The sequence below is a fragment of the Mugil cephalus genome, chromosome 2, assembly GCF_022458985.1.
Source record: "Mugil cephalus isolate CIBA_MC_2020 chromosome 2, CIBA_Mcephalus_1.1, whole genome shotgun sequence".
In the NCBI taxonomy this organism is placed as follows: domain Eukaryota; kingdom Metazoa; phylum Chordata; class Actinopteri; order Mugiliformes; family Mugilidae; genus Mugil; species Mugil cephalus.
In genome coordinates this window covers 6,830,717-6,848,722 of record NC_061771.1, presented here as the reverse complement: position 1 = coordinate 6,848,722, position 18,006 = coordinate 6,830,717, and the positions used below count along the sequence as shown (strand labels likewise).

Genomic DNA, 18,006 nt, shown 5'->3' with positions numbered 1-18,006 from the left:
TGTATACTTCTTCTGCTTTGGACCTCTACTACAGCAAATTAACAAATTTGTGGATAGGTAAGTGGATCTTTTACCTTGTGATTATTTCATAAAATGTCGTTTTCAAGTTGTCAGGAAACTTGCTCATTCAAAAACACTACTTACCGTATGTCATTTTAAGTGGTTACGTTATTAGCGAGCCACGCATTAGATACGTTAAATTGTTTTTGGTACACATAACCTTGTGAACGCCATGAATCTTTGTTATGTTACACAATATGTCACAGACATATTGATTGTACTGTAAGAGCGACTATATTTACTCAAGATTTGGTTTGTGCCCTTTTTTTGTTTGGATTTGATCCTTAGGTCGGAGTCAGATTAATAAATAACTCTTTCTAGGTCATGAGAATCACTGCTGTGAGTGACCCTGTTATGTTTTTCACCAGTTTCAGTATAAATTGTCCTTTAATCTCCCTCAATTTCCCAAACCGTCACTCACAGGGAGCTTTTAGCTGTTCACCTTCCTCACTTGCTCCTGGATTCTGACACAGTCTCTTGAGTGTAAGTACAGAGATTGGAAAAGCAGTTAATTTTAGAAGATAATAATTTTTAAAATACTGTTTTAAAACATGTTCTCTTTTCACAGGTTTATGTTCAGGATTTTGCCCAGAATGGGAGTACTTTGGATGTTGTTTTTAATTATACTTTTACATATTTCTAGAGGCAACACTTCAGGTAAACCATCTTGTATTATATTATTGTTGACTAGAAACATATTCACTGTGTAATTACACTGCAATTTCATTTTTGAGGTCCTAAAAAGGGCTGTAATGGAGACAACAAATCTGCAGAGTTATTAGGATGTGAGATATCATGCTTTTTCTTTGGGATTTAATTGGGAACATTAATGAACAGTTTACTTACAGTTCCACCGTACAGTAAATGAAGAAAGTGGAAATTAACTTGTGATTATTTGGTAAAACATCTTACTATTTAAAGAAATAAATATTTAATCTCTTTTCACTTAATAAATCTGCGATCTGGATAGATACACAGATTAAATCCCAACAAATACAGTAAAGTGTGTGCTTCAAAATATCATATCAATTCCCTTAAATTGTTCCTTCTTTTGACATGCCAGGGAAAATTCTAATATTTTCTGTTTTCTGTTAGCTTCCCTTTTCTGCCCTTGTGAGTGTTTGGTTTGTCCCCATCGTTTTCAACCGTGCCTCATTATCCCACCTACTGTATAGTCCCGTCTCTCCCTGTAATGGAGACCAGAGATTCCAAGTACAAGCTTGACACAGTATGGTTATGGAAATCAATAATTTACATTTTCATTTAAATGAGTTAAATACACATTTTCAGTTTTATAGTATTTTGTTTCAGTTAAAGTACAAAGGTGACTGAGTAAACAGAGAAGGACAGGTCATCCTGCTTGTGTGCGAAATAAACCTTAAATCTATTTTTCTTTGGGTTCTTCCGCTTTCAAACTCATGAGTTAAAACATTGTCACAAGAAGGGGGCAATAAAGCAGCGTTGATTATGCATTTGACTTGAGTGTTCATACTGCTATATTGATGGGTGTATGTATTTATGTTAATATTTATTTTATTGTTGGTCTGATGAACATTTCCACTGTTTTGTACGATGTTGTCCCCTGTACTGTAGATGGACTCTTCCTGCTAATCACCTCTCAGTCATCCAGGTCATGGTAATCCAACAGGTGTTTAAAAAAGGCAATTGGACTTTTTTTTAGAGAGGATGTTTTGCCGCTCATCCAAGACTTGCTTGGATGTTTTCTGTAAGAACCAGAAGCTGGTGCCACTAATTGCCATTAACAGCTGGATGATGCTCTAACAAAGAGGCTCCAGTCTCAGGGTGTGAATTTGGTTGAAGCGTCTTGATGACAGATGTTCAGACTGTATTGTAAATTGATTTGTGCATTGATTATATCTCAGTCCTCCTCCTCTGTTCAGAGAAGGTATTTCCAATTTGACATTGATGGCTTCCTTTACTCCTCTTTCAAAGGAGTGTCCTTCAGGTGTAGGTGGACTGCTAGAAGTCTGTACGTTCCTCGCTGCACTGATCATACACTACATTATACAATAATAATAAATAATACAAGTGTATTACTGGATTTGATAAAGGCTGGAATGTGGTGTTTCCTGAAAACGTGAGAGAGACATGATACGATGTGAACTTGCTATCTACGCTTACTAGAAACAAGCCAGGGTTTTCAAATCTCCTCTAATTGTCGCCAACAGGGACTATTCACAGCTGTATCTATAAATGCTAAATCTATACTAAGCCTCATTTGATGTTAGCAAATATCATGTCTTGTTGTTGACCATCCAAAGGATTACGATATTGTTCAATTATTGTAAAAGAAGAAGCAAGTGTGTGTGAATGACTTCTAGGTAGTCTGGAAGGCTAACACAATCAGCATGCTTTCATTTAGATTCAGTATAGATTAAGTAGTGAACATTATTGCAACATTTACAATATGGTCAATACATTTAATACAATTTCTCTTACCTTTAAACATATGGACTCGTTTGTATTTATCTTCACCAACTATGCTAGAGACCTTTCTCAATATTTACTTTTGAGGAAGAGAATAAAAAACACATTGTGTTCTGAGTGCAATTCCACTACCGTTGGACTTTGTTTGTCCAACTGAAAGTACCAGCAACCAGGGTAGGAGCTCTCTGGTTGGTGGGTCAGTAGTGGGCCAACAAAGGGTCAGTTAACCATCAAGCTGTACTATGCAGCAGAAAGGCTCATTCACAGAAAATGACATATATCAACACATAAATTAATAACATACATATATATATCATGTTCAGTGATATTGTTTCTGGTCTGAATGCATGCTTCCCCCTCAATATAACATTTGGTTTGTCCTGGAAATTTAACTCATTTAAATTTAAATCAGATTCTACAGAGGAAACTCTTAGCTATGAATCTATCTAAAGGTTATTAGAAGTGGCGCACTTAAAAATATTTAAATACTTCATTGTCAGTCTTAGCATGGCCATAAATTAGATGTGATATACTAAATAAGGAGAGCAATGAAGGGAGCCTTCATAATTATGTGCTTTTTGCAGGGGCTCTTGTTTCCAGCTGTGATTCATGTCATCTGGAATCCACCTGCTTGGAGTCACAAGAAACAGGCGACTCTTTCTCCAGCCCGGTTCTCTCTTGTGTCTGTAAAGACGGTTTCGTAGGTGATGGATTAAGCTGCTACGATATAAAACTCTGCAATGACTCGTCGTGCTGTAGTCAAGGTTTCCACTGGTCACCAGACAGTGGATGTGTGGACATTGACGAGTGCTCCCTCTCTAACCCACCCTGCACGCCACCTGAGATTTGCTACAACACACGAGGATCATTTCAATGTCTGGCGCCTTCCTCCAGTGACATAATAATCCCCCCGCACTTCGCCCGGTTCAGCTGTGAACATAAAGTTTGTCCTTTAGGCTGGGACTGCATCCGACTAGATGTGACGATCGGCTGTTATGACCCATGTGGCTTCTACACTGTACTGAATGATGACTGGCGTTCAACAAATAACACTGATAATCAGGTCCGACACTGTGATTACGATATTAACTGGCAGGGCTGGTATCGCCTGTTTCTGAACAAGACCAGTGCTCGTATTCCAGAGAGGTGTGTAGAAACACACAGGTGTGGAACTCATGCTCCTATGTGGATAACAGAACCTCATCCAACAAAGTCAGATGGGATTGTAAATCGCACGGTTTGTAGTTCCTGGGGAGGGAGTTGCTATTTCAGCTCAAATACCATTCATGTCAAAAACTGTCATGACTTCTATGTCTACAAACTTGTGAAGCCATCCACATGCAGCCTTGCATACTGCGCAGGTAATGTAGCATTTCAAATATTGTAAGAACAAATTACTGTATATAATTATGATATTTTCCTATCTAATCCATTAATCTGAGGAAACTGTTTTGTTACTTCAGAGTTGGATGTCAATCGGGACATAGGAGTTGAGGTTCAGGTCCGTCTGGCCAATGGAGGAAACAGCTCTTGCTCTGGGAGAGTGGAGATCTTCCACAGTGGACAGTGGGGCACAGTGTGTGATGATTCCTGGGACCTGAATGATGCTCAGGTGGTGTGCAGACAGCTGGGCTGTGGTAGGGTCCTATCTGCACCATCAAATGCACAATTTGGACAAGGAACTGGACCCATCTGGTTGGATGACGTCTCGTGCACAGGCAGCGAATCAGAGCTCTCTGAATGTCGCCATATAGGTTTTGGATATCATGACTGTAGTCACAGCGAGGATGCTGGTGTCGTCTGTGAAGGTAAATACAAATTTAAGCAGCAACACAAAATTCTAACTCTATCACATATCCATTTTCTTTGTTCATTAAACACGGATGACTTTATTTTTGAAATGTTTTATTGATTTGTGGCTATCAAGTCCACATTTCATCAGTGTCTCACAACAACTGTATTTTGTTCCTTGTTTTTCATTCAGCTGATTCACCAGTTAGGCTTGTCAACTCTGACAACCGCTGCTCTGGCAGAGTGGAGGTCTTCCACAGTGGACAGTGGGGCACAGTGTGTGATGATTCCTGGGACCTGAACGATGCTAACGTTGTGTGCAGACAGCTGGGCTGTGGAAGGGCTCGTTCTGCGCTCCAAAATGCAGCATTTGGACAGGGCAGTGGACCCATCTGGCTGGATGATGTCAGATGTTTTGGAAATGAATCATCGATTACAGACTGTAGACATCGGCGATTAAGGGTTCAAAACTGTGATCATAGTGAAGACGCCAGCATCGTCTGTGAAGGTAAATATTTGAATGCATTTCAACACACTGAATTTGTTGTTGCTAACGTAATAACATTTGATACTGATATTGTCAGGATTTAATATTTACTGTTGATTTATTTTTAGCACAACATGTTACCTGTAGAGTAAATCATACCTTTAAAACTATGAGTCATCTGGACTGACAAGAGCACCACACTATACTGGTATTGCCTATTTCCTGGAGCAAATCAGTGTTTGTATTCCATATTTTAGCTCACACATCGTCCATGACAACCACAACAACACCAGCAGACAACAGCACAGGAGTTGAGGGTCAGGTCCGTCTGGCTAATGGAGGAAACAGCTCCTGTTTTGGCAGAGTGGAGATCTTCCACAGTGGACAGTGGGGGACAATGTGTGATGATTTGTGGAATTTGAATAAAGCTCAGGTGGTGTGCAAACAGCTGGGCTGTGGAAAGGCTCGTTCAGTGCTACACCGTGCAGCTTTTGGACAGGGCAGTGGACCCATCTGGTTCAGCTTCATCGGTTGTCATGGAAATGAGTCGTCAATAGGAGACTGCCTGTATCTAATGGATGGGATTCTAATCTGTGGTCATGTGGAAGACGCTGGTGTCATCTGTGAAGGTAAAGATTTGTAAATAGTTTAAGTGAACTTAAGATTTTATTGGTCATGTTTAACTGGAAAATATCTCTATTGCTGCCACAACACCAACAGACAACAGCACAGGAGTTGAGGGTCAGGTCCGTCTGGCCAATGGAGGAAACAGCTCTTGCTCTGGGAGAGTGGAGATCTTCCACAGTGGACAGTGGGGCACAGTGTGTGATGATTCCTGGGACCTGAATGATGCTAATGTGGTGTGCAGACAGCTGGGCTGTGGAAGGGCTCGTTCTGCGCTCCAAAGTGCAGCATTTGGACAAGGAACTGGACCCATCTGGCTGGATGATGTCAGATGTTCTGGAAATGAATCATCAATAACAGACTGTAGACATCTGGGGTTTGGAATCCACAACTGTGGTCATAATGAAGATGCAAGTGCTGTATGCGAAGGTAAGTTTATCAATAGTTAAATTCCATACTGAGAGGACAGTTTACTGGAGGTTATTGGTCTCATTTGTATGTATTATTTGTATATCTCTGTCTTTAGTTCAGCAACCTTCACTTCAGCCCACCCAACTTATCTGTGGCCGTGACAAACTCCAGGTAGGACTCCTTTTGAGTAGCCTGGTTTCTGCTGGTTTGGATCCATTCTCTGGAAACTTGGCTTCTCACAATTGCTCCTGGGCCACAATACGCGATGATATTGTTTGGTATGAAGTGGAGGCTAAGGCCGGTGCCTGTGGAAACATCGTGAGCGTAAGTATTTGGCTATTGTTTTTATTTTTATTTTTTGTTACAGATCCTCCAGTCTGCTTCTAATCTGTTGACCTCCCATACACATACTAACTATTCATTATCTTTAACCACTTAATGCTCATAGCACTCTCTCTAATCATTGAACTTATTATTATTTGTCTTTCAGACCAACCGCACACATGCCATCTACTCCAACAGTTTATTTATATATCCAACAACTAATACATCCTTTGCTGTTCCTGTGAGTCTTCCCTTCTCCTGTGCTTATTCCCTGGACACAGACACCAGCCTGAACGTGGCTATCAGACCAGAGCTATCGTGAGTAGGCTTTAATTGAATGTAGATTTAACATCACTTCATCATCTGCAGTCATTAAAAAAAAAAAAAAAAGTCTCTGTTTGTTTATTTCTTACATGTTGTAATGGGTAGAACAACTGGGCTGTTATGAAGAGTTTCAGTAATCTAATAATGTAATATGATGGACAGTTCTTCTTTATTCACTATGCCTGGTAAATGTCTGCCCGTCAAAGACGATGTTTGCACTGGATTTATGTGGTGATGGACAGAAGAGTACCAGCAACATAGTTATACCAATAAAATGCTGTCAGAGGAGTGATGTTGAGATTTCACTATCACATTTGTTGTAAAACATATTGACAGCAAAATAACATAAAAGGATGAACTGTTAACAGCGATTAACTGTTGTATCACAGGTTTGTGTTATCTACTCTGTTCTACTACCCTTGTTATCAAACAACAATGCAGAAAATAATAATATAATAATAAAAATTAAGGTACCAACACTTTTCTTCTTCTTCGTGTTTATTTTCAGTAAATCTGTTGTACTGTATATAATAATGTTATATGTTATATAATAATGCTCCATTCAACACAATTGTGTTTTTATACCTTGAATGGTGGAAATAGATAGACAGCCTCATTGCATATAAATGTGTTAAAATATGTTCCCCAACAATGTTACACACTTCTCCTGTCAGTGGTTTTTATGTTATGGCTGATGGATTTATATTCTTCGATTGTATTATATACAATATATATACTGTATGCGAGTTCCCAGCCTTCACACACAACTAAACTACTCTTAAACTACACTAAAAATATTCACCTGGAAGTAGAGGAATTTGTTCACATGTGATGTTCAGTTTTTCCACGCAATGAGTAGAACAGTCAAATTTCCGACCATGTTGGGGACAATGTCTGAAAAGTTACATCTGAGAAGTTACATATGCAAAACAAAAATGATGGTAAAGCAACTTCAGAAAACTCAAGCAATTTCAGTTGCTTTTGTTTTGAACTTGTTTTAGACATACCGTCACTTGGCTACAAAGCAAAAGGAGGGGTCTGCAGTGGTGACTTAATGATGGGTGAGGTGTTTAGGATTTATTAGGGCCATTTGTAGGTAATGCTCAGATGAGATGACTAGGGTCTGTTAATGAGCAGATACCCAACTGTTGGTGAAGGAATTAGTTTTGACCCAGCTTTTCCTTCTGTGAGTGGTACTTTAATAACCTATTAAGGACCAATTTGGTATCACATCTTGACCTGATGTATGTATCTCTGAAATAATTATAATAATGATAATTGCATTAGTGTTAAGCACATTTACTCTCACATTTTATTGAAAGCAACATCAAACCAGGAGCTACATAAAGTAGAGGAAAAAAACAAACTCCAGTAAACTCCAGCTCTCTAGGAAAGTGACAATGAAGACTAGCGTGCTGAGGGGGCGTGGCCTCTACTTTACTGTTTGATTGACGTATTGACCGCCCAGTAGAGTTACGTGGTAGCACAGAGGGGTCGGGCCGACAGGTCCGCGATGTTTCCCACTCCGGTTTCGAGCAGTTGGGGTTAATTTCCGCTCGGTCTTGTCCGTGTACGTTAAACAAGCCCCGACTCACTCTCTATCGACAGCCGTCGTCATGTCCAACAACAATGCCAACAACCACTTAATTCTCGCTCAAAGGACCGTGAAGCAACTCCGGTTTGAAGCCAGTGTTCGCAGGATGAAGGTACGAACAGCGCAACACTGACACACAAACACGGAAGACTGGGCTAACCTGCTGCTGAATGGCGGAGACTAACTAGAAATGACACCCAGCCTCACTCTGTCCGTCATAGACTGGACAGAGTACTCCAGGGATTTTTTTAAAAAAAGAAATGTTTTTTAAAACACATAGAAACTGTTTTTGTCGTTGGCTAAACCGCAGCTGCAAGTCGGTGAGGTTCCTCTTTATTTTAACAGTTGTCAGTTTTACTAAGTTTTCACATCGACAGTGAACTGACTGACGAGTCGTGTTGGTTTCAAAAGTTGGGCCTGATTGTGTTTGTTGTCTAAAGGAAACAGTATTATACGTGTTTCAACAAGTTGCACAATAGGCACACCCATCCGTGTATTTCACCGTCGCTTGCAAATGTTATGCAAAAAAAAAAAAAAAAAAAGTAAGAAAGAAAGAAAGAAAAGAAACCAGTGGGTAGAGTACGTTAATGACACAGTGGGACGCTGTGCATTTATAGATACTCCACTCCACGTACAGTGTGATGCGATGTTTACACCATATGTCTGTCTCTGCAGGTGTCCCAGGCTGCTACTGAGCTGAAAAACTTCTGTTTACAAAATGCCACCAGGGATCCTCTTCTGATGGGAGTCCCCTCCAGTGATAATCCCTTCAGGCCCCCTAAGTCCTGCTCCCTGTTCTGAGGTGGGTCGGCTTTATGATTCACTCCAGTCGGGACTCTAGTTAAGTACAGTTAATTACACCAGAGAGGAAATTAATGCCACCTTCTTTGCTTGACACAACACTGTTTGAGCTCAGATCACGTGTAATGAGAGTGGCTTAATGTTGCCTGACATTTTATAGGTCAGAAAATGCATCAGTCATTCAAGGAAGTATTTGAAATAGCAAGGGAAATAAATGTTGGTTGCCGCCGCCTGTAGAGGTTCTCTATCATCCAGGCTGTGGTTCATCTAAGGTTGTAAATGGCTGGTAGGGAGTCATCAATAGCCAGAAACAACGGAGTCAAGGTGTAAATGGTGGTGAGACTTTTTGAGGACAGATGTTAGGACTCTGTTGTAAGTGGCTGATAAATGGTGCCTCAGTCGATCCGTGGACAAAGCTTAAACATAGATGACTGGACTTTCTCGAGTTTTCGTGAAGACATTTCAACACTCATCTCATCTAAATCTCTTACTCATTTCCAAATGACCAATGGGAGCGTTGGGTTTTATTTAAACTCACATGACCAGTTTGCGTCATCAACCAAATAATCATCTGCACTTGATGGAATTTGTTCAGATTAAGCTATGGGGAGGTTAGGTCGTCATTAGGAACATCTGTGGGTGGTGCATACCTCAAATTCACACGACTGTGGTCCGTTAACGACCGGATACTCATCTGAAATGATGAATTTGGTTTTAATGGCCAGGAACTACAGGTGAAGGTGAAACTAACTTTAACTTTGTATTGTAGATGGCTGATAAGCGATCAGTGGCCAATTGTTTTCATCCTCTTTAGACTGTCTTCTATTGCTAAAATTTGGACATTGTTACCCTCCACGCAGTCCTCTGTGTCCTTCAGGTGTAGATGGACTGCTGTCCTGAACTGAAGGGCTGCCTCTGCTGTGTCGGCCCATGTGTTTGTGAAGTGGTGGTTTCTGAGTCACCGTGTGGCCGGGTTTGAAGTGCACAGGGACATGGTGTTTATTTCTGATAAAGGCAAAAATATTTCCTTTCCTTGTATGAACATAGCCTCATTACATCTTATCTCTAGTAGCTTTCAGTGGTTTTGTCAGGTACCTCTACTACTTTAATTAATAAACTCAGAATGAAGGATCCCATTATGTCATTTGTTGGTTTAGTAGAACAGGGATTTTTTTTCTGTAACTATTTTTTAAAAACATTTTTCAGTGTGTTAACCACTGAACATGGAAGTGCATCGGTTGTAAAGCTTTACAGGATATGATGAAAGGTAGCCAGACGTCATTTTTTTGCATCACATACTTGCACAGATCAGCTGCAACATTAAAACCACCAGCTTGTGAGGCGAGTGACATGAATCATTTTGTTATGATGTTTTTCTGGGAAGCCTGGTTCCTGCCATTTATGTGGATGTTGCTTTGAGCCGTACCAGCACCTGAACATTGTTGCAGAGCGAGCACACCCACATGGCAATGGAAGGGGGTGTTCCTAGCAGTCATGGTTCAAAAGACCAGGCCACCTTCTTCCATTTGCACCGTGATCCACTTCTTATGCTCACATGCATATTGGAGAAACCGTGACCCACTGAACTTAAGCAGCAATTTCATCCTTTTCCGCCCATGAGACAACACTGATAACACTGATGATGGCTGTGTGTACACGGACACTACTATACTACAAATAGTCGGAACAATACCCCGACCAAAACAAAGGTGGCTCATCTAACCACCTCAGTTAGAACAGACTGGTCCCAGCAGTGGACATTTTCGTTAGGGGTGAGTTGTAACTGGCTCGGTAGGAAAATATTAATGCCTAATAATCATCCCTGCGGTGATCATTTCTCTCTGGGTGGAATAGTTTACACGAGGGACAGAAACGCTGATGTAGCAGGCATGTACAAACAAGTGTTTAAAAAGATGAATGAACTCAGAATAAATGTTGGTAACACAATTGACAAAATGTTTTTATCTTACTCAATTGAATTAATTCAGTGTTGGTTGATGAAGCCCTCCCTCTGTTTTTATTCGAGCAGATTCAGTACTACACAGTGGGCAGAACCACTTTGTCCATATTGGCAGTATTGATTTTCTGTCGGCTAATATTCTGATTATTTGTGACGTGACGGTGTCCATGTAAATGCTGTCCTTTTAAAAGACTTTTAACCTTTTTAAACTTTTGTGTCTACAACAGGAGGAAACCTGGAGGATTTCAGAATCTGTTGAAGCTTTCTTCACTTCTAATTGATGTCGCTGTCTACCAGCAGTTCCTCTTGGGATGAAGGACACGGGGGCTGGTGGGTTCGGGGAGGGGGTAATTGTTCTACTCGTTTGCCAAAACTAATGGTATCATAACTTCTGTTACATTAAACCAGGGCCAAATGCTACATGTTACAAAAAAACAAAAAAACAACAACAACCAGAAGATGTTCTAAACTACTTAACATGATGTTTAGTCTCCATTTAATGAGTCAACAGTGAAATTCAGCCCAATGTTGTATTGCAAGTGTAACTTCCTCTTGTGTTTTGGGTGCCAAGTGGAAGAACAGTAAATCATTAATTTAAACCAGGTGCTGTTGAAGAATAGGAATATGTTATCTTGTTGATATAATATATACGTTATGTTTCATATTATGTGTCTCGATAAAACACTACAGACTTGGGACTTTGGCCACCATGGATTAGTGTCTTATACTCATACTCATGTATTTGAATCAAACTTAAATGTGTTACTGTCAAATCAACGGTACTTTATCCTGTCACTTCAGGGCTTGTGGTTGTTGAATAACCTATCATCTTTTTTTTCTGTATATATTTAACAGACCGATATGTTTGGTTTTATTAACTTACACATGGTCATTTAACAAAACACATCAAGGCCTTACACTATTTAAATAGTGGTAGCAACTTCAATTTTTATTATGTTAAGTATACAAATGTCCAGATTTTCACTATTGTTTGTTTTAAACTACTCACGCTGCAATGACTTTAATTGTTTTTCACCTGGGAATCATGTTCCAATGAACCAAAACCTTTACTACTGTTAGCCTGTATCTTTATAGACTTTGCTACTGTGGGTGATCTTTCAGAAAATAAATTACATTTTTAGACACCAGTGAAATGCTGTATGTGATTTTTGTGCATTAATCCTTGATGTAAGGGAAGCTCAGCAGCAGTGCTAAGATCTGATCTGAAGTTAAAAGAGTCTGAGTGCTGTTGGGACAGGGGACCTCCTGTAGTCTTCCACCGTGGATGCAGCAGTCTCCGGCTGAAGGAACTACCTGAGGTCCCAACAGTCTCTCACAGTGCGTGAGAGCAGTTGTTCAGGATGTTTGGCCAGCGTCATCCTCTCTCCACAATTAATTTCCTTCCAAAACACGACAGTAAGTCAAAGGACATATTGTCCAAGTCAAGTGTTTCAGAACTGAAGGTAAAAAGCACAAAAGTGGAAGAAGATAATCATCTGTTGTGTCATCATCTGAACCACAAGTACTGACATTCATTAACTGGCTGTTAATGGTGCCAGTGAACTGCTGGATGTACTGTAACGTGTTTCCTGACATCACCAGAATCACGATGTGTGTCTTGATAGGTGCAACAAACTCACTTACCAGTTCAGTAGGTACAGTAGGGTTTTGTGATTCAGCAACCGTTTAAAACACAAACTCATTTTGTAGTGTTGATGAATTGGATGGTGCTGAACCAACATGTTTCTATTATTTTGACCACCCTTGGTCAGCGGAAAAGGCTAAATAGCAAAACCACTTTAGTGTTTAACTCGACTAGTTTGAGAGCACCACAAACTACATCCTCCAAAAAGATAAAAGAGTTGAATGACCACCTTTCTGATTTCTGTTTTTAAATAAAAACTGGTCATTACAACAGTGATGGAGGATTTAGTGCTGATGCTGGCAAGTGAGTGTATTTGTAAGGGTAAAAATGTTAATATGTACTATGTTTGCTCGGTTCACGCTTATGAACAAATAACAAATCCAGAGACACTTGATAGATGACACCACACACTTAGGACTTCGGACGCGTTGCAGGAGACTTTTGAAAATAAATAAATAATGTAACTGTAATCAGCTGAGTGAGTCTCAGGGATCAACAGAGTGACTCCTCCTGTCATGGATCCATCTTTTAATTCCATCCAGAAAGCATCTTATATGAGAAGTAGTAAAGAAAATCGAGCCTAAACATGGGTTTCTCTGGGAGCAGTTTGTCAGTGATAATTAGCATAACTGTCATCACCTGGGCACAGAAGAGGCTGCATCTCAGTGAAGACGTTTTCCTGCTCAGGTTTGGATGTATGTTAATTGATGAGAGTTTGTTGAGCGCAGTTAGATCTGTGTGCAATGTTTCCACTTGTTGCAAACATGTGTATATGGCACCCAGATGGCGTCCAGGTTTGGCCAGAGGAGAGTCGGAAGACAGCAGGAGTACCCAGGTAATTAACTTCACCTTGAAACCGAAATGCAGGTACACGTGACGGAAAGCGTCCAGAGCATGGATGCCGGGAAATCAGTCAGATCATATCCTCCGTTTCCCCCTCATTTACCACTGGTATGCCACACAACAGATCTGCTTCGGAATCCCAGCCATGACCCTTTGAATGAGCTCCTTCAAAGCGCCTCTCTGTGGCTCGACAGGGAGGAGCACGGGGACCAAGGGGACTCACTCAGGGTGGGTAAAAATTGAACGAGCGAAACGGATCCCAAAACAAATGAGCAAAACCTTTATTTTGTAGGAGCAGCTAAAAGAGATGGATGAGCATGTAGCCAGGCTTCAGGACATGCTGAGATCCGAACGCGTCAAAGTAAGACGCATGCCTCATTAAGTACTCTGGTTAAAATGAATGCATTCTGATATAACGGTCCTGCACTAACTCTTCATGAAGCTTCATGCTTGCTGAAGGTGTTCAGCGTTAAAATAAATAACAGAGAGAGTTGTCAATTCAACTGTGTTTTCACTGTGGTTTCTATTATTTTGACCACCGCTTTTAAGTCAGTTGGTCAGGTTTAATAACAGGAACACTTTTCATTTAGTCAAATGTCCACCTTTCTGATGCAGTTTCAACATAAACTGAATATTATGACGGTGACTGTTTAAGAAAAAATATTGTAGTTATGTGTTTTTTCTGTTGGCATTGTACATATTTTTGTTTTTGTTCTTTGTGGAAAATAAAAATTATGAACGGCAAAAAAAGAAAAGAGTGATAAATAAATTAATCTTTGAAATGAAAAAAATATATATAACAGTGATAAAGGATGATTTGGTGCAGGGCTGTTATATTAGGATGGCTTCCTTTCCACTTGTGTACCTAACCTTTTGGGAAGTTGGTGTATTTCCCGTCCTTCTTCTGAACATGTCCTCTCACCAGAGCCAGCGTCTGCAGCTGCACTGTAACCAGCAGGAGGCAGATTTGAAGCGTCGAGAGCTGCACAGCAACAGGCTGAAGGAGCGCCTCTCACAGCTGACCGACAGACACAGGGAGAAGGGACCCTGTGAGACGCAACCCCACAGAGTAATCCCTCAAAGCCTGTTTGCTCACATCCTCAAAAAAAATCTCTTCTTCCATTTACCTACCCAGCCATAGAGGTGCTCAACTTTCCACCTGGAAGCAAAGGCAAAAGAGAACAAGCATTCAAACCCTTCAAGTCTACTGCAAAGTATGTCATTTCCATGCAATTTCTGAGCTTTGCCCTTTTGTTCTCTTTTTAATATTCTCTTGTTCACCTCCACCTCGCAGACGGGAAGAGGCTACGCTGCGTCTGATGCTGGAGCGCAGAGAAGCGGAGCTCAGGGAGGCGATGAAGCTGCGTCACAGCCTCACCACTTTACTTCATGCGCTCAGAGTGGACATGGAGCAGGTCAGGAAAGAATAAGGAGCCATTTAAACTCCTGAGAAATGATCAATGAATCGGCTATTTTGAGCCAAGAATACCACTCCAGTATTAGTTAGGAGCAGTTGTTGTGTCAAATAGGAGACCTTTGTCAAAGAAAGCCCCTGGCAGTTGTTCAATTCAGCCTGGGGGAGTCTTCTCTTTGGAGTCTTGAGGAAATCGTCAGGAGTCCACATTCAGAGCATCAGAGTGATCTTCATTGCCAGCAACAAAGGAGAGCAGTCTTATAGTGCACAAAAAGTTCAGCACAATCCTACTCTAAAGTGTAAATGCCTTTGCTCTCATTTTTTATTCTTTTGGGACCCCACTGGTCACACCTTCTGACCATCCCCTACATTTGGGGCACATCCTTATACCACCCCTTCGTTTTAACCAACTACACCGTTAGAAATCGTCTTTGTCACTGTTGCTGGGGTTTTCATGACCTTGGGTGCCAGGTGTTCTGCATCGTGTGCCAGCACATGGCGCAGGGTGCCCATCATCTTTTTACAATTGCGCCGTTATCGACTACTTTTTATTTTTTCAAGGTAGCTTCAGAATTCCCCTAAGTTCCCAGTTTCATGGGAGGTCACTCTTGCCCATTTTACGCCCTTATTTTTTCTTAGTGCATCACAGGCTTTAAAATTATACAACACAGTAAGAGTCGTAGAGCTTTGGATTATATGGAAGTGGAGCCACAGTTTTCATTCATGGTTTAAACACTGGACGTTTGTTCTTGACCTTTGAAACAGCAAAATCAGACAAAGATGATCAGCCAAGATGATGTTCATTCAAACACTAACAGGAAGTTCTACAGCTGAACATCTAAAATTTAATGATAAAGGAAGAATGCGTGAATCAGTCAAAAGTCGCTAAATGAAGTTTGTGCTAAGACTGATTTGAGTCTGAATATCAGAACTGAGCCTTGAATACTGAGAGTCCTTCTTTCTGTGTAACAAAAATGTCCAAACTTGTGTTTAAGACTCTGTCAGACTCCGTAGGTGAGGCCCAAGATGTAGACAAAAGGTTGGATCAAAGTGAGGCAGCACTGGGTGAACATGTGACAGGAGGAGTCATCCAGAGTTGGAGACGGGTGCAGAGGAGGCTTCGCGACATGCTGTCTGAAGGTGAATGGAGTTGAACAATCACTTAAGAAAAATATATATATAATATATTTATTCTGCCAAACCAATGACCCAACAGACTCTAAAGGGATACACGCGTGGTCTTTCTTTAACGCAGGCAAATCTGCTGCCGGTACCGACCAAGACAAGCTCCTGACCCAACTAGAAACTGAACTGACAGAGAGTCAGAAGCTCGTCAGGTTACAACAGCAACTGCTGCAGGTAAAGCTCCATCATACAGGCCACGCACGTCCTCGTGTGAACATTTGTGTCCGACACTAAATCCTCTCTGTGGTGTGATCCTGTAGGATGGCCTTGCTTCCCCAGTCCCCTCTGAACTCGCCGATTCCTACTTTTTGGAGGAGTGGGAACGTCTTCAGGTGCACTGGGCGGAGCTCGATCAGCAGAGGAGAACTTTTGCAAGGGAGCGGCAGTCATTCACTGACGCCGCCATCCGGCTAAGTCGTGATGTGAGCAAAACAAAGGGCTGGTTTCGAAGGATTGTGTGACAAATGACCCATTCTGTCGCGTGCTGTTTGTCCCTGTCAAGTTATAAACAAGGATGTAGCAACTCTATTCTAGGTATCCTCTGCTCAATTGTTACTGAGAAGCATTCAGCATACAGTCTTGTTGTCTTGTGTGTACAGCGCTGTGATTTTGAACAGCAGAAGGCCTCTCTTATGAAGCAGCAGTACCTGCGTGACTCCCCTCTGTTGGGCAAAGGGGCTCCAAGCGTCATCATTACGGAGAGCACCAGTCCCAGTGAGTGAGCTGGAGGTTTTAATGGGGTGGACACATTTTACTCAATGTCCTAAACTAAACACTCTCCTTGTATTTGACTGTAGATTATTCAGGTTTGGACCCTACCAGCATATCTGGCTGTCTTCCCATTACTCCATCGTCCGCTGAATCGGGTACCGCTGCTGTCAACGGGCCACATCAAAGAAGAGTTCAAACCCCCAGCACTCCTGAGCTCTACTCTGCCCTCAGTCTGTCCTACAACTGCAGGTTAGTCAAGACTCACAGCAGTTTGTACATTCAGGGCCCGCGGAGTACTTCATTTTCTATCAAATCTCAGTTTTCGTTTTCAGAACTCGTTTTGCAAAACACATGTGTAAAAGACGACCTCATTTCTAAACCTTTACGCAAAATTTCAACTTGACGACACCTTCACAGTAAACTGTCACTTCTCGATCACATCAGAAAACCGCTACTGGAAAACTATTTGCTATACTCTCAATAGTGTTTTTCCTGCTTTCTTGGCATCCAGTATTTTAACTTTCAGTACCAGGCAGCTGACTAGAGGAGCCCGTGGCCGCTCATAGTCGGGACAAATTTTGAGGAGTCACAGTATTTCTGAAGCTTTGAAATATGCACCACCTAACCTTTTCTAAATATTGTAAATAGATCATATCCCAATAAGCTAATTAAGGACTCTCGTGATAAGCGATGACTCCCCAGTTTCTTTGTTTGTCAGAACGGTCACTTGGTGTTATCACTTTGCCATATCCTGTTTTCCCTTAGACCCAGAGGACTCGATCACCAGTCAGACACATGGGATGGTGAATCGGACAGGATGGTGCTCACACCACAGGCCTCACATTTAGACTGGTCATTTTAATACAACGCTAAGAGTGAACAGTGCCTGGTAAAGTTCAGTGTAAACTACCTTATGTTCAGTTTTTAAAATAATCAATAAAAACTACTTTAACCCTACACCTGCCTTGTTTTTCCCCCCACGTGTACACAGTGCTCTTTGCTGCCTTGACTAATTGTCCACATACTTATTGCTGCTGAAAACAGGAGAGTACTTTTGGGCATTTAGGAGATGGGAGTGAGAAGAATCATAATAAATTCAGTTAGTGGCTTCTTTCACATACCTATGCGTCGCATTTATGAAAATATAAATATGATGAAATCTCTTTTGGGAAGTCGGTCACAATGTATCAGCTTTTTTTTTTCTAATAAACTTACAAATTTATTACATTTTTTAATATATAACATACATTAACATACATTAGCGAAATACATTATAACAGTTATGAACTAAACGTTCATGAGTATTATGAATTTAAGCAATAGTTTAAGATGAAGAGCTGTTGATTCAAATGTGTTTTCATTTTGGAGGCTGTGGTTAGTGTTT

General features: G+C 41.0%; 2 protein-coding genes across 4 annotated transcripts; both read left to right on the top strand.

Moving 5' to 3' along the window:
* Positions 1–400: 400 nt before the first annotated feature.
* On the top strand, positions 401–6,948 carry LOC125003642 (deleted in malignant brain tumors 1 protein-like). The gene is made up of 9 exons (XM_047577651.1): positions 401–543; positions 629–717; positions 3,093–3,869; positions 3,972–4,316; positions 4,493–4,807; positions 5,044–5,415; positions 5,507–5,839; positions 5,937–6,145; positions 6,312–6,948. Exons 2-9 carry the CDS (start codon positions 633–635, stop codon positions 6,465–6,467), a joined length of 2,592 nt encoding a protein of 863 aa, XP_047433607.1. The 5' UTR covers positions 401–543; positions 629–632; the 3' UTR covers positions 6,468–6,948.
* A 6,123-nt stretch (positions 6,949–13,071) lies between these two features.
* si:ch211-286b5.4 (afadin- and alpha-actinin-binding protein) lies at positions 13,072–17,579 on the top strand. 3 transcript variants are annotated; one of them, XM_047579044.1, is made up of 13 exons: positions 13,072–13,156; positions 13,253–13,304; positions 13,437–13,540; positions 13,605–13,673; positions 14,238–14,361; positions 14,448–14,526; positions 14,607–14,727; positions 15,722–15,866; positions 15,982–16,085; positions 16,172–16,333; positions 16,511–16,625; positions 16,709–16,871; positions 17,388–17,579. In XM_047579044.1, exons 2-13 carry the CDS (start codon positions 13,253–13,255, stop codon positions 17,482–17,484), a joined length of 1,335 nt encoding a protein of 444 aa, XP_047435000.1. In that variant the 5' UTR covers positions 13,072–13,156; the 3' UTR covers positions 17,485–17,579. The 3 variants fall into 3 exon arrangements, with proteins under 3 accessions (XP_047435000.1, XP_047434998.1, XP_047435001.1); XM_047579042.1 differs by having other exon boundaries at positions 13,079–13,169; XM_047579045.1 differs by having other exon boundaries at positions 13,124–13,164.
* The last annotated feature ends 427 nt before the right edge of the window (positions 17,580–18,006 follow it).

Coding starts and splice junctions, on each gene's coding strand:
- si:ch211-286b5.4 (XM_047579042.1), top strand. Junction 13,541..13,604: donor ACCAAGGGGACTCACTCAGG/GTGGGTAAAAAT, acceptor TTTATTTTGTAG/GAGCAGCTAAAAGAGATGGA. Junction 14,362..14,447: donor ACACAGGGAGAAGGGACCCT/GTGAGACGCAAC, acceptor TTACCTACCCAG/CCATAGAGGTGCTCAACTTT.
- LOC125003642 (XM_047577651.1), top strand. CDS start 633: ATGTTCAGGATTTTGCCCAGAATGGGAGTACTTTGGATGTTGTTTTTA. Junction 3,870..3,971: donor CAGCCTTGCATACTGCGCAG/GTAATGTAGCAT, acceptor TTGTTACTTCAG/AGTTGGATGTCAATCGGGAC. Junction 5,840..5,936: donor TGCAAGTGCTGTATGCGAAG/GTAAGTTTATCA, acceptor CTCTGTCTTTAG/TTCAGCAACCTTCACTTCAG.